Genomic DNA, 14,311 nt, shown 5'->3' with positions numbered 1-14,311 from the left:
TTTTTTTTTAAAATTTAGATGTTGAAGTGGCATTTTTTAGTGCCAAAATAAAATTTTTTATTATTATTTTAATAGTTTCGTTTGCCACTTAGGACTTTGCGGTTAGGGTACTGACGGAAAGGACTAAAATGTATGACATTTTTCTAAATAAGGACTAAAAGAGGTAAAAATAAAATTTAGGAACTAAAATGAGAATCGCCTAAAAATGTAAGAACGAAAATGTAGTTACCGTCTAATTTATTTACACGCACGTGTGAAGATTTAAACAATGACATAGCACAGACACACTACTCATCCTTCAGTGATTTTAAGACTCTCTCTCTCTCACTCACAAAACCAAAAGGAATCAGAGAAATTAGGGTTTAATCGCAGAAATGGCAATGGCTGGACGAATCAGATCGACTCTCCCTCTCTTCACAAAGGCTCTCCGCTCCGATTCCCTCTCAGCTCACCGATCTGCGCTCGCTTTCGCCGACTCTCAGGTGGTTTCTCATTTCTAAACCAAAACGGTCTCGTTTTGCTAATTTTCTCTGGTTTTGATTTGGTTACGCGCTTGTTTGGTTTCCGAGAAAATCGGAGGAAAGTTGTGAAATTTGATTGGGGAAATGAATAAAGTTTTGATTTTTCGAAGATAGGATTTGACTTTGAGCTGAGCTGATTATATTGTTATTATTTCGAGAATTTGTAATGTGGTTTTGGTTTGGTCCCTGTTTGGATGTTGAGAAATTTTAGGGAGAGATGAGAGAAATGAAAGTTGGGTGTTTTGCCTTTTGATGTAATTAGAGAAATAGGTTTTTTTATTTTATTTTTTTAATGATTTTTAGGGGTGGTTGAATAGTGAAATGAAGCTAAGATTTAATGATTTTGTTATTGATGAGAATAGAAAAATTAGGCGATTGTTATATTGATTGACTAATTTTAGTTTTTGATTTGATTGGCTATTTTTAGTTTAATGCATAAAAAATTTGGATGTTCTGTGTTTTGATGTAATCAGAGAAATGGTAAAATTTTATTTTTTTGGGGGGTTGTTTGAAATGGGGAAATGGAGCTAAGTTTAAGTGAATTTGTATTGATGAGGATTGATAAATTAGGGGATTGTTGTATTGTGTGTTGTGCTTTAGAGTTAGATTATTGGTTGAATTCTTTGAAGGATTTGTAATGGAGAAACTGCGGTTTACTGTGTTTGGTTATGGAGAAAGTGACGGCGAAGATTAGAGAAATGAAAGTTGAGTGTTTTGCCTTTTGATGTAATTAGCGAAATGGCATTTTTTATTGTTTGGGGTATTTGAATAATGAAATGAAGCTAAGGTTTATTGAATTTGTTATTGATGAGAATAAAAAAACTAGGCGATTGTTATATTGATTATTATTTATAGTTTTTGTTTTTGATTGGCTACTTTTAGTTTAATGAATAAAATTTGGATGTTCTGCCTTTTGATGTAATCAGAGAAATGGTAAATTTTTATTTTTTGGGGGGTTGGTTGAAATGGTGAAATGGAGCTAAGTTTTAATGAATTTGTTATTGATGAGAATTGATAAATTAGGCAATTGTTATATTGTGTGTTTGTGGTTTCAGAATTAGATTAGTGGTTTAATTCTTTGAAGTATTTGTAATGGAGAAACTGCAGTTTACTGTGTTTCGTTATAGAGAAAGTAAAGGAAAAGATAAGAGAAATGAAATTTGTATGTATTGCTTTTGAAGTTTAAGGTTCTGAAAGATGGGGGAAATTTAGTTTGACTGGTAAGATAATGGTATTAGAATAGGTGCTAAGCGGGTTTTTAAAAAAAAAAAAAAAAATTAAATTCTAAGGTCTTTAGCAAAGGAATTTATGATTGAAGAAGCTGAATTCTTCTCTTTTCTGACATTATCTGAATTGTTATGTTTCTTTGGATCAGTAAGTAAAGTTAGCCCGAGACAGGGAGTATACTAAGGACACTCAAACTAAAAATAGACAAACAAGCAGCACAAAAATTAAGCCATTAATAATCTGACCAGAAAATCTAGGAGATCTACCTCTGACCCAACACCATAACCCTCTGAATTGCTATGTTGACTTCTCGGTTTCTGAATATGTCAAATATCAATATGAAAGCATATTCTTTTTTTTTTCTTTGATAATTAAGAAGAAATATTATTGATAAAAGAATAGCAAGAGAAACACAAAGAGTTCACGGTAGTGAACAAAGGAAAAGAAGAAACAAAAAGACAGAAGCAACCCCTAATCTATTCTAATAGATGAAAGAAAATCCAAAAGGGTAGAATTATCCGAGTAACCCCAACATCGAGACCAATTAAAGAGGGTCTGCTGGCAAAACTCTAATAACTAAACCACAGTTTTTCCCTTATCCTCAAAAGACTGCCTATTCCGTTCAGTCTAAATAGTCCACATTAAACAACCTGGAACCAAATCCCAAATATCCGAGCTATGCTTCCCAAGCCAATGATACCAGCAAAATAATAAGTCCACAACTGAACCTGGCATGACCCATTCGATCCCAAACAACTGAATCATATACATCTATAAAGAATGAGCTATCGGACAGAAAAGTAACAGGTGATCCACAGATACCGCATTGTTACAACACAAACAACAACGATTCGCCAAAGGGCGACCACGAAGCATAAGGTTATCCAAAGTTAGAATCTGACTATGGGCTGCTGTCCATATAAAAAAAGCCACCCTTTTAGGAACCTTAACTTTCCAAATTCCCTTCCAAGGGAAAGTGGAAGGAGCTGCATTTTGAATCTTATGATAAAAGGACCGAGTATCAAACTTCCCACTGCCATTAAGATCCCAACAAAGTCTGTCACACCCTCCACCCCTTGGAATTCGGGTTTGGATGAAATGAAGAAAGGAGTAAGAAGCCGCCAACTCCCAATCATTGAATTCCCTATGAAACCTTAAACTCCACACTCTGTCATTATCACCCACTGCAGGGCTTAACACCTCTAAAATGCAAGCCTCCTTATTAGTTGAACACAAAAATAACTAAGGATACAGAATTTTGAGAGGAACATCCCCAATCCACTTATCATGCTACAAAAGAATACGAGAACCGTCTCCCACCACAAAAGAGAAATGCTTAGCGAAAGTTTCCCACCCTTCACTAATACTCCGCCATAACCCACAACCATGAGCCCTACTACAAGCTCTAGTGCACCAACCCCCTTTTCCTTCCCCATATTTCAAGGCAATGACCCTACGCCACAAATGCGAGGTTTCATGGCCATACCTCCAAAGGCATTTCCCTAATAAGGCCTGATTAAAAGGCACCAACTTCCGAACTCCCAAACCACCCAACTCATGTGGCAAGCAAACCTTTTCCCAAGCCACCAATGGAAATTTGAAGCACTCAACTGTTGAACCCCACAGGAAGTTCCTTTGAATGCGTTCCAATCTAGTCGCCACAGCTTTAGAGATAGTAAAAAGGGAAAGGTAATAAGTCGGAAGGCTCGAAAGGGTACTCTTTAGCAAGGTGAGTCTACCACCCTTTGACAAATAAAGCCGCTTCTAGCTTGAAAGCTTCTTATCCATCCTCTCAAGGATCGGATTCCAAATAGAGGGTGTTTTGTGCAAAGAACCCAAAGGCATACCCAAGTAGATCATAGGCAAACTTCCCACCTTGCACTGAAGGATATTAGCCAAAGACTGAATGTTACGCACCTCCCCAATAGGGACAATTTCACTTTTCCCCATATTCACCTTCAAACCAGTAAAAGCTTGAAAACAGGTCAAAATCAGCCTAATAGAAAGAATCTGCTCTCTAGAGGCATCACAGAAAAGAATGGTATCATTAGCAAATAGAAGGTGAGAAACACGGATACCAGTAGAATTAACAGTACCCACAAGAAAACCCTGAATGAAACCCCCATCCTCAGTTTTCTTCAAGATACGACTTAAGACCTCCATGATCAAAAGAAAGAGAAGGGGAGACCTCTAGAGCTATCAAAGAAACCAGCAGGAGATCCATTAACTAGAATTGAGAATCGAATGGTAGAGACACAAGTCTTAAGCCATCTCCTCCATCTATCCCCAAAGCCCATCCTCTCCAACAGATAAAACAAAGCATCCCAATTCACATGATTATAAGCTTTCTCAATGTCTAACTAACACACCACCCCCGGAGTACCACACTTCAGTCTACTGTCTAAACATTTATTAGCAATAAGCACTAAATCCAAAATCTGTATGCCACCCACAAAAGAATTCTGTGACTCCGAAATAAGTTTATCCAGCACCCGCCTCAATTTGTTAGCTAGAACCTTAGACAACAACTTATACACACTGCCCACTAGGCTGATAGGCCTAAAATCTTTGATATTTAAGGCATTATATTTTTTGGTAATCAGAGATAGGAAAGAAGCATTCAGAGACCATTCAAACTTTGAGCTCCTATGGAAGTGATCAAAGAATGCCATGACATCTATTTCCACTACACTCCAGCATTTTTGAAAAAAAGCCATAGTGAAACCATCCGGACCTAGGGCTTTATCACCCTCCATCTCATGTAGAACCTTTACCACTTCTTAGAAAAATCCCTCTCTAATTCTAGCCGCTCATCCTCCTCAATTCTAGCAAACTTTAATCCATCCATAGAAGGGCGCCAAGTATTTGACTTAGTGTACAACTTCTGATAGAAATTGACCACCTTAGACCGCACCTCTTCCTCATCCTCATAGAAGGCACCATCTACCTCTATACCCCGAATATGATTAGTTCTTCTATGAGAGTTTGCAACCCGATGAAAGAAGTGAGTATTATTGTCCCCCTCCTTCACAAATAAAATCTGGGACTTTTGTCTCCAAGAAATCTCCTCTAAAGAGGCAAGATTAGCAATTTCACCTTAAATCTGAATACGATGAGAATGATCCTCCTAAGAAAGACCAGACAAATCCTCCCTAGCATCCAAACCTAGCAATTCAAATAAAAGACATTTCTTCCTAAAGGCCAGATCCACAAACTCCTCCTTATTCCACTTTTTCAAGTCTTCTTTAAGAGCTTTTAATTTATGAGTCAGAATAAAGCTAGGAGAACCCGAAAAGCAATACTCATTCCACCATTGCCGAACCCTCTCTACAAAGCCCTCTTCTTTCAACCACATACTCTCAAACTTAAAGGCACTCCGACCTTTATTAACACTACCCGCCACCACCAAAAGAGGGCAATGATCAGAAACTACACGAGGGAGTACCCTTTGCAACACGTTTCCAAAATGATCTACCCAATCCACCGATGCCAAGGTTCTATCAATTCTTGACCTACAAACTGACCCCGAATCTCTAAACCAAGTAAACGAAGCCCCTTCAAGGGGTAAGTCTACAAGGTAATTAGCCTTAATGAAGTTTGAGAAAGCAAACATAGCCGGACTAAAAGCCTCACAACCAAATCTCTCACTTGGATGTTGGATGGTATTGAAATCCCCAATATCACACCAAGGCGCATTCCACCTGGAGTGCATTCTTGAGAGTTCTTCCCACAGAGCACCCTGCTGACTATCCTCATTAGGCCCATACACTCCTGAACAAGCCCATACAAAATCATCTGCAACCCCCTTCAAAAACACATTAACAGAAAACAGACCAATAGCACAAATCACTTTTTCAAAAACTCTCTTATCCCAAACCAGTAACACCCCCCCTGCTGTATTGACTGCATCTAGAACAACCCAATCTAGGAACGGACTACCCCAAAGGCTTTGAACAACCAAAGAGTTTAAAGAAGACAGCTTAGTTTCTTGAAAGCAAACTATATCACACTTCCACTCCTTAAGAAGATTTTTACATACCTCACGCTTCTGAGGATTATTTAATCCCCTAACATTCCAAGATAGCAGCTGTAAATTCACTTGCTTTACTCACTGCATGAAATATCTGAGAATCAGGAATGTATTTAATCATTTTTAATTTTTCAGAATTGGGCAGTGTAACAACTTGTTTTCTTTTATTGCTGCTATTTCTACTCTGAAATCTCCATACGAGACATTACATCATTCATTGACGGCCCATTTTGTTGACCTTTATTATGTATGGTTACATTCTAAAGGTCTCATTTTTTTAATTTAGTTAGGAAAAAAAAAAGAGTTATGTTAATGGTTGCCATTAGGAAAATTGTTAATTTTAGGAAAGTTTTGTTCTTTGTTCACTACCGTGAACTCTGTGTATCTTTTATTCTTTTCTATTAATAATATTACTTTCTTACCTATAAAAAAAAAAAAATTGTTGTTAGGAAGCATCTATGGTAAAATAGTTTTGCAAATTGTTCTTGCTTGATGAATTTGACAGTTCTGCTCAATAAAGATTATGCCTTTGTTTGCTTAATTGTTCTTTCCATTGTTTGTGTTCTGTCTAATTGCTTGTCATTCTTTGCTAGCAGTTCTCAAGGAACTATGCCGCTGCCACTGGGCAAAAGGAGGAGCGGGTTAAGGTAATTGATCTATTAGCCTTTAACAATTTCAGGAGTACTTTCTGATATCCTATGCATATCTTGTCTTTACACAAACATGCACACTCATTAGGTAGAATTTTAAGAAAATAAATATTTTGAAGGACCTCATCCTGGCTCAAAACTATGTTGTAAATTTTCAATTTCTATTTTCTGATTGTATGCTTTACTATTTATTTGTTTGGGGAGATATATGTCAGTCTTATAAATTTGTCTTGCATCAAATGCCAAGAGCCTTGTAGCTCAATTGGCACTTTTTGGTGATCCAACGGAGATGTCCAGGGTTCAAATTCCCCCTCCCCCATTGAAATTGTCCTGCTTCAAACATATTCAAGTTAATTCAAATTGAAAACAGTATAAGCTGCATTATGGTTCTGGATCTATAAAATAATTGCATTTGTACTTGATATCTGGGTTTTCACATGTTTATTGATGTTGGAGCCCAACCATTTATTCTAATTTGGGAATGCTAGCTGGCACATTGGATTGATGAAGATGTCACTCTTGGCTTGTGCTAAATTGAATTTTTTAAGTATAAACTTGTATGCATATTCAAAAGCAAGTGTATGGTCTTTCTGCTGTCCCTTATTGCGAATGAGCACGTCTCCCCTTTTGGTAAGCAGCTTATCTTGGGTAACCAAGAAAAGTGCCCACCCCCCCTCCTTTATGGTCAGGTGAAAGGTGGCATAAGGTAACCTACAATCATTGTTTTGTCAAAAAAAGAAAAGAAAAAGAGAAGCAAAAGTTTTAGGTTTCCATGCTCCAAATTTCTGCCACAGACGTAAATCAAAAAATGTTGTGGCACACATTTTAATTTGGTTTACACAATTGAAATCTTTTAACTGTTCATGTATTTCACACGTCAAGAGTCTCATCCTGTTGATAACTTGATATTGTTTTATGCTGCCTCTTCATGAAATTGCAGGTGCCTTTAGCTTTGTTCGGGGGATCTGGAAACTATGCGTCTGCATTGTACATTGCAGCAGTAAGAACAAATTCTGTGGACAAGGTTGAGACTGAGCTTCTTGACCTTGTTGAGGCTATTAAGAGAAGTCCTACTTTTGCCCAGTTCACAAGGGACCACTCTGTCCCAGCAAAGACCAGAGTGAAGGCTATCCAGGAAATTGCAGGTGGAGCTAAATTTTCAGAAATTACAAAGAATTTCTTAGGTATGATGAACTGCACTTTATTCTTTGGCAAAGTGAACTTGATTTATCTCTTCTGTTTGTATGAACAATATGTAATTTAGATTTTTGAATTTGATTTATTTTTCTGGTGTAGGCAATTTAAACATGTGAACTTAATTTCTTCATTTTCTTGCGTGGAGTATTTGGTGTGAGAGAAATAGTCACACATTTGAGGATATTTTTGGTCAAACTCATCAAGCTCATTTATCTCTTTTTTCTTTTGCCCTTCTACTATTTGTCTCGTTTTGCATAAAATAGCTTTTGCAATCTAGATTTCTCTTACCAAAAAAAAAAAAGGATGGTCTGAGCTTTAGGTTTTTTTCTATTTTGCTGTCTTCTGCCCCAGCCTCAACCCCTCACCTGGAGTTCCTTATTGTATACTTCCTATATTCTGGAGTCATTTACTGATGCATATCTATTGTTATCTTAATCATCCTATATATAGGGTTCGAACCCCATATTTACTTGCTTTTGTCTGGGAATGCCACCTTATACATCATCATTATTCCAGTGTCATTGATTGGTACATCTAAAAAAGTCATTTACTTGTACAGCCAAAAAAAGAAAGTCTTTTACTTGATACTTCAAGTGAAAGGTTTAATGCAATGGGCTTGTGACTTCTCTGCTGCATATAACTCGTCTTTAGTTACCATTGTTGTTATGGGGGAAAAGGGTGTTGTTGGTGTTCTCTTTATGTGGTTGAGCTTAATAACTTTTATTGATTTTGTGGATATTGTTGATGCATAATTTTAGTGCATATTCTTGCAAGATTCTGACACTGAAATACTATGATGTATGCTGTGTCACTGACCATGGAGAGGTTTATCATATTCAATATATTATCAATTTTCTTGATTGATTGCTACTCATGTTTATTTTTATTTAATTTCCTTTTCCTGTTGCTTAATTGCATTCTTTTTGGATAAAAGTCTTTTAATGCTTGTATTTAGTCTAATTCTTTTTAATTTCTTATAGTTGTGTTGGCTGAGAATGGGAGGCTAAGGAACATAGACAGCATTGCCAAGAGATTTGGGGATTTGACCATGGCATATAAGGGAGAAGTCAAAGCTATTGTGACTACCGTCATTGTAAGTTCCTCCCTTGGATGGCAACATTTCTATTACTAGGAGTATATAAAACACTGTTTTATACCTTGCATAATTACCACAAGAAAACTAGCATAATTACCATCGGGTACTTAGCCTTTTTAGCTTCTCTGTTTTCTGCACAAAAAAGAAAAGGGAAGTCCATATGAACTTATTGGCAAAAAAAAAAAAAAAAAAAAAAAAAAAAAAAAAGAAGAAGAAAGAAAAGAAAAGGGAAGTCCATATGAATCTCAGAATCTTGTAATGCCCTTGTAATGTATGGTATCTGGGGTGGTGATGGTGTTATACCCTTGTGCTGTTTGGTGCTGGGGTGGTGGTGGTGTATCATATTCATAAGGCTGCTGGTCTTTGTTTTATCCCCAATGAGTATTGTTGCTCTGAAAGCCAGGTTCTATAGATGAATGCACAAGATTTTAGTGCATTAGGTAGAGGGCCAATTAAAACAAAGAAGTATGTAAAAATATATGAAATGAACAAAAAAAAATGGCGTCTTTGGGGAAAGGGGTGAGAAGGTAAAAATCCATATTCCTTAGAAAGAATTTCAACCCAAAAACAACTATAATAACAACAACCAAGCCTTGGTTCCAAAATTTTGGGTCGGTTATGGATTCTTAATAGACTAATTAGAATTGGCTACATGTATTCTTTTTCTGCCATTCTATTATATTTGAAGTCATACTTTCAGTTTGTGATACTTCCTTAATTGACATGTCATTTTCTACTACTACTTATGTTATTGTAAGTCTTACTCCTTTTTTCGTTCCTTCGACTTAAATCTACTCACTCTTCCTCACTAGTAATTTAATTCCTCCTTTGCACATAACCAAACAATCTCAGGTGCCTGTCCCCCATCTTTTCATCAATAAGGATTGTCGTCATCTTTAAGCAATCCATTTATATTAAAGTGACTAAATTTTACATTGGCTGTCAACCTGCACACCCTTATTCCATTTTTTAGGTTTGGAACCAGCTGTGAACAAAATATATGCCACTAAGCACAAACATGGTCCAAAAAGCCAACAAAAAAGTGTGTTCATTTGAAGCCCATAAAAAAGTTAAATGTAAATCAACATTTAAAGTACCACTTTGTAGGTTTTAAAGAAAGAACAGATGGTTCAGCTAGTTTTCATGCGCATCTAGTTTACCAATAATCAAATATGTGGGTTACCCATGACTTATATGGGTCTATTTGATAGTCATATACATCGTTTAGTTTTAAGAATTGTGCATTCTGTTCTAATTGTTGTTATTTTTCTTCCGTCCAGGCCCTTCCACCAGAAGAGGAGAAAGAACTTAAAGAAACACTTCAAGATATTATTGGACGGGGGAAGAAGGTTAAGGTCGAGCAAAAGGTATGTTGCATATCCTCCATGATGTTTTGTTATTTTCATGCACTAATTCTTTTAGAATTGAAGCAATAACTATTCTTTTTTATGTCTGTCAGATCGATCCCAGCATACTTGGTGGGCTTGTGGTTGAATTTGGGCAAAAGGTCTTTGATATGTCCATCAAGACCAGAGCACGCCAGATGGAAAGGTTCTTGAGGGAGCCAGCAAACCTTGGCAACCTGTAAAAGGTGTTTAACATGAATTTCCTCAGATGTTTAAAGGACAAGATTTTTTTTCCTATTTGATTTTGGTGCTTATAAACTCACTCACCTATGGTTGAATGCCATCCTTTGCAAATAAGAAGCTACTTCTTCACATCTGTTCACAGCAATTGATTGTACAACTCTCTTTGAATGGGTTTGTGTGCATTTTTACTCGGAAACTTTAAGGTCATACCTACTCAATATCTCTGTTCGGATATTGTTCAAATATTTAATGATAAGAGGCACATTTTTATTGCAAGTTGTAGATTCTTCTAAAGAACCCCCGGTTCTCTGTACTGCCTCATAATCATGAGATACAGTTCATGATTTTTGAGTAGCTTCAAAGCCCGTTTCTCAGCATATTGGTTGGTACCAATCAGAGAACCCCAAATCAAGATCTATTTTACTAAATTTCCACTGCATTTTATTTTATAGGACTTGAGCCAGTATTCTTTAGTAAAAGTAAAACTAATTGACCACTGCAATACTCTGAAATTTCACATGGGGATCTTGTTTTAGTTAGATATAAGCTTCATAGCATTCAAGATGAAAAAATAAATTTGGTGATGTGATGCAGCTCTCATGGCTACATATGTTGTGTGGCTTGCAATTATTATAAGTTGATGAAAATTACAAGGCTACTAAAAAAGTTAATGGAATTGTAAGTTTTACAAAATTTGGGAGTGGTCTAAACTTGTTGGGAGTTTGTGTAGGTGATACATAAAAACCATAAAAAAAAATTGGATCTTGATGATAATGAGTACTAAGAGTAAGAGTGCATGCTAAGAAATATAAATATTCAATTATGAAGTGTAAGGTACACTTTTCAAAAAGAAAAACATATTTGTTAATTTATTGGTTTGTATGTACAGTTTCATAGTTGAACAGTTGCGCACTGTTTGAATTTTTTTTTTTTTTTGGACAAATATTAGAAATACAATTGAATGGAATATTAAAAATTTAAACCTCTCTTGTATATAATATACAAATAACCAGGTACTTTCTGTTTTTGTTTTTCCAATAATAATAATAAAAAAACCATATGATTTAGTCTCTAAACCTCATGTCTCACAGTCATACTCTACTAACATATGGGAACTGATAAACATTCACTATCTATGAGAGTTGATAATTAAACATTCATATACATTGTTGGGAAACTGCTAAACATTCTGTACAAATAACCAAGCTCTAAAAAATGCAAAGTGTAAATTGGGTATATAATTTAGGATTGTAAAGTGTAATTTTCTCTTCTAAAAGTGGTTGTCCACTGGTCGGGTTTGTGCCCAACCTGAACTCAATCTGAAATTTTCAGTACAAAACCTGAAACCGACCCAGAATTCTTGTTGGATCAGCCAATTCAAGTCTTATTGAGTTTCGAGTTTTGTTGCTAGAGCCAATACTAGGCTAGATCTAGTCTGATCAGTCAATATTTGGCCGATATCCAGTCAGATTTGTCGAGATCTTGCTGGATTTGGTCCGGATCTTGACGAGATCTCGACAAATCTGAGGATGAGAGAGATATAACATTGGTCGGTTTAGTTTCCGTTGAGTTTCGAAACCCAAAACCGCCACTCAACTCGCATCTTTCGGGTTCTAACGTCATAGACCCGCTACCGACTACAGGTTGCTTTGATCGATTCAACCCCAGTTCAGACGATACTGATTTGGTCGATTCCAGTGGATTTTAGGGTGCTGTGGACAGCCATGCTAAAGTATTACTCTTTAGTCAATTTCCTAGCAAGACTATAAATGAAAAGAGTGCTTTTTAATATCTATTTTTATTCTTATGGTTTTGTTCAACACTCATTCTATAATTATCCACCTTGCTGCTATTTCAAAGTCAATTTCCTAACAAGACTATAAACGAAAAGAATGCATTTTAATATTATTCTTATGGTTTTGTTCAACCTTCATTGTATAATTATCCACTTTGCCGCCATTCCAAATTTTTATTAAATTCGTAGATTCCAGTTAGTTCAATTGGTTAAACCTTTTGTTATCGAATAAGAAACCTAAAATTAAATTTTGTCAACACCAAAAAGAAACTCGCTGAAGCCTTGGCGTGATGGTAAATTACAATTATTATGTAGTGGATGTTATATGTCCAAATCCAACGAAGTTTTATCATATTGATAGAATTGAACATTTAAAGACTTGGATTCAAATTACAAATTTGTATGGCTCAAATTTAATTATTAATAATTTTACGTGCAATTTTTTCTAAAACTGGAACAAAAGTAGAAATCATTTGTAAATCAATTCGAAGTGCCAAAGAAACAGGAAAAACTAATAAAAAGGTTAAAATGTGGAATCCATTCATCATGAAACAAACGTAGAAATTGTTTATAAATTAATAGGACGTGCCAAAGAAACAGATACAATTAGTAAAAAGGTTAAAATGTGGAAGCCATTCATCAGTAAAAATGATTCCGCAACCATGCGGCTGAATATATATATATATATATATATATAGAGAGAGAGAGAGAGAGAGAGAGAGATGCAGATGCCATGATGAATAACTCATGGCATAGCAAGAGAAACCTTGTTTCCTCATTTTGATTGATCATGCCACTTCTTTTCATTTTGAGTCTGTCTGACGATCAAATACTTGCAGATAAAAGCTGAAAAGGGTTGTACTTTGTACTTTAATTTTGCTTTTTGTTGGGAAACTGATAAACATTCACTTTTCATTCCATAAGATTTTTTTTTTTTTGAGCAAACTTTTATATTTCATAATTTGTTTAAGCACTCCTAAAACATTGCTCTCTTGATGTTGTGCATTTGATGATACATCTATTACAAATTTTACTAAATAAATTTTATAATTTAATGTGTTAGTTTGTAAATACAAAGCACAAAAAATAATTTATTATATTAGTGATATATCATTAATCATATGAACATTAATTGTTTCACATATAATAGTATCTACACTCTTTTAAATTATGTACACATTCTTTCATATCATGTGTAAATGTGGATATCTAGTTTGGAAGTGACATTGTGTGAAACATTTCACATTAAAGAGTGAAACAATATTTTTCCTAGTCAAGCTTAATTATCAGACTAAGACACCAATTAGTTTTTGGTATATGTAGGGATCGAAATCCCTGATCTCTTATTCGACGATAAGATACTTTACTAATTGAGTTAATTAAAACCCATAATTACTACAATAGTTTATAAGTCTTTTATAATAACATTGATAATAACTTCAGCGTTTTTCAATTGTACATTCACATTGTACTACAAGGTATTAACTGAATCGGGGTGAGTTGGTTTTTCTTGTCTTTGTAACCAAGTAGCTTGTTGCTTCAAACAGCCTCTTTAGCATGTTATAGGTATTTACTATGGACAGCTGTGGATATACAGAACAATGCTTTTGACACACTTGAGTAGCTTGAGAGTTTTCCACTCTCACTTTTTTCCCAGAAAACTGTAGCAGTCCCTATTGGGTGCACAGAAGCAAATAGATTTAAATAACTTATCTGCCCTTAAAATTTTCGGGTATTGACTAAGACTACCTCATGACAATCTTGGAAAATGACTTTGAGGATTGGTGATGGGTGTTTTTGCATGATACATATGAGGATTCACACAGAAAATTCTTTAACATGTAGGATTTCAAGGAGAGGATTGTAGGATTTCAAGGAGAGGATTAGGTAAAGAAATTTAGGAAATTCCACAAGAAGATTAGCATGACAGCCCATAGGATAGGGAAACATGTGGGGTATAGTGTAACTGTAATGGCACTATAATCTTGTGGAAAAAGTCTTGTAAATTAGTCTTATTTTCAAGTACAACTTATTAGTTGAAAAGATTAATAATATTTAAATAACTGATATTCCTTCATGGCATAATGAATAATATGGAGTAATTTGCAGGAATGTTACTTTGGAATTAAAAAAATATGAAAATAATTTGCACTAGGTACATGAACAAATTTGACATTATTGAAGTGGTTGAGAATAATGAATAATG

The 14,311-nt window shown here is 35.3% G+C and overlaps 1 protein-coding gene across 1 annotated transcript; it reads left to right on the top strand.

Moving 5' to 3' along the window:
- Window positions 1-249: 249 nt before the first annotated feature.
- LOC115983863 (ATP synthase subunit O, mitochondrial) lies at window positions 250-10,586 on the top strand. The gene is made up of 6 exons (XM_031106702.1): window positions 250-482; window positions 6,375-6,425; window positions 7,369-7,612; window positions 8,606-8,718; window positions 10,002-10,088; window positions 10,181-10,586. Exons 1-6 carry the CDS (start codon window positions 375-377, stop codon window positions 10,307-10,309), a joined length of 732 nt encoding a protein of 243 aa, XP_030962562.1. The 5' UTR covers window positions 250-374; the 3' UTR covers window positions 10,310-10,586.
- The last annotated feature ends 3,725 nt before the right edge of the window (window positions 10,587-14,311 follow it).

The sequence above is a fragment of the Quercus lobata genome, chromosome 4, assembly GCF_001633185.2.
Source record: "Quercus lobata isolate SW786 chromosome 4, ValleyOak3.0 Primary Assembly, whole genome shotgun sequence".
Classification (NCBI taxonomy): Eukaryota; Viridiplantae; Streptophyta; class Magnoliopsida; order Fagales; family Fagaceae; genus Quercus; species Quercus lobata.
Note: the sequence above shows the minus strand (reverse complement) of the source record. Positions and strands in the feature narration are given on the sequence as shown.

Coding starts and splice junctions, on each gene's coding strand:
- LOC115983863 (XM_031106702.1), top strand. CDS start 375: ATGGCAATGGCTGGACGAATCAGATCGACTCTCCCTCTCTTCACAAAG. Junction 7,613..8,605: donor AATTACAAAGAATTTCTTAG/GTATGATGAACT, acceptor AATTTCTTATAG/TTGTGTTGGCTGAGAATGGG. Junction 8,719..10,001: donor CTATTGTGACTACCGTCATT/GTAAGTTCCTCC, acceptor TCTTCCGTCCAG/GCCCTTCCACCAGAAGAGGA.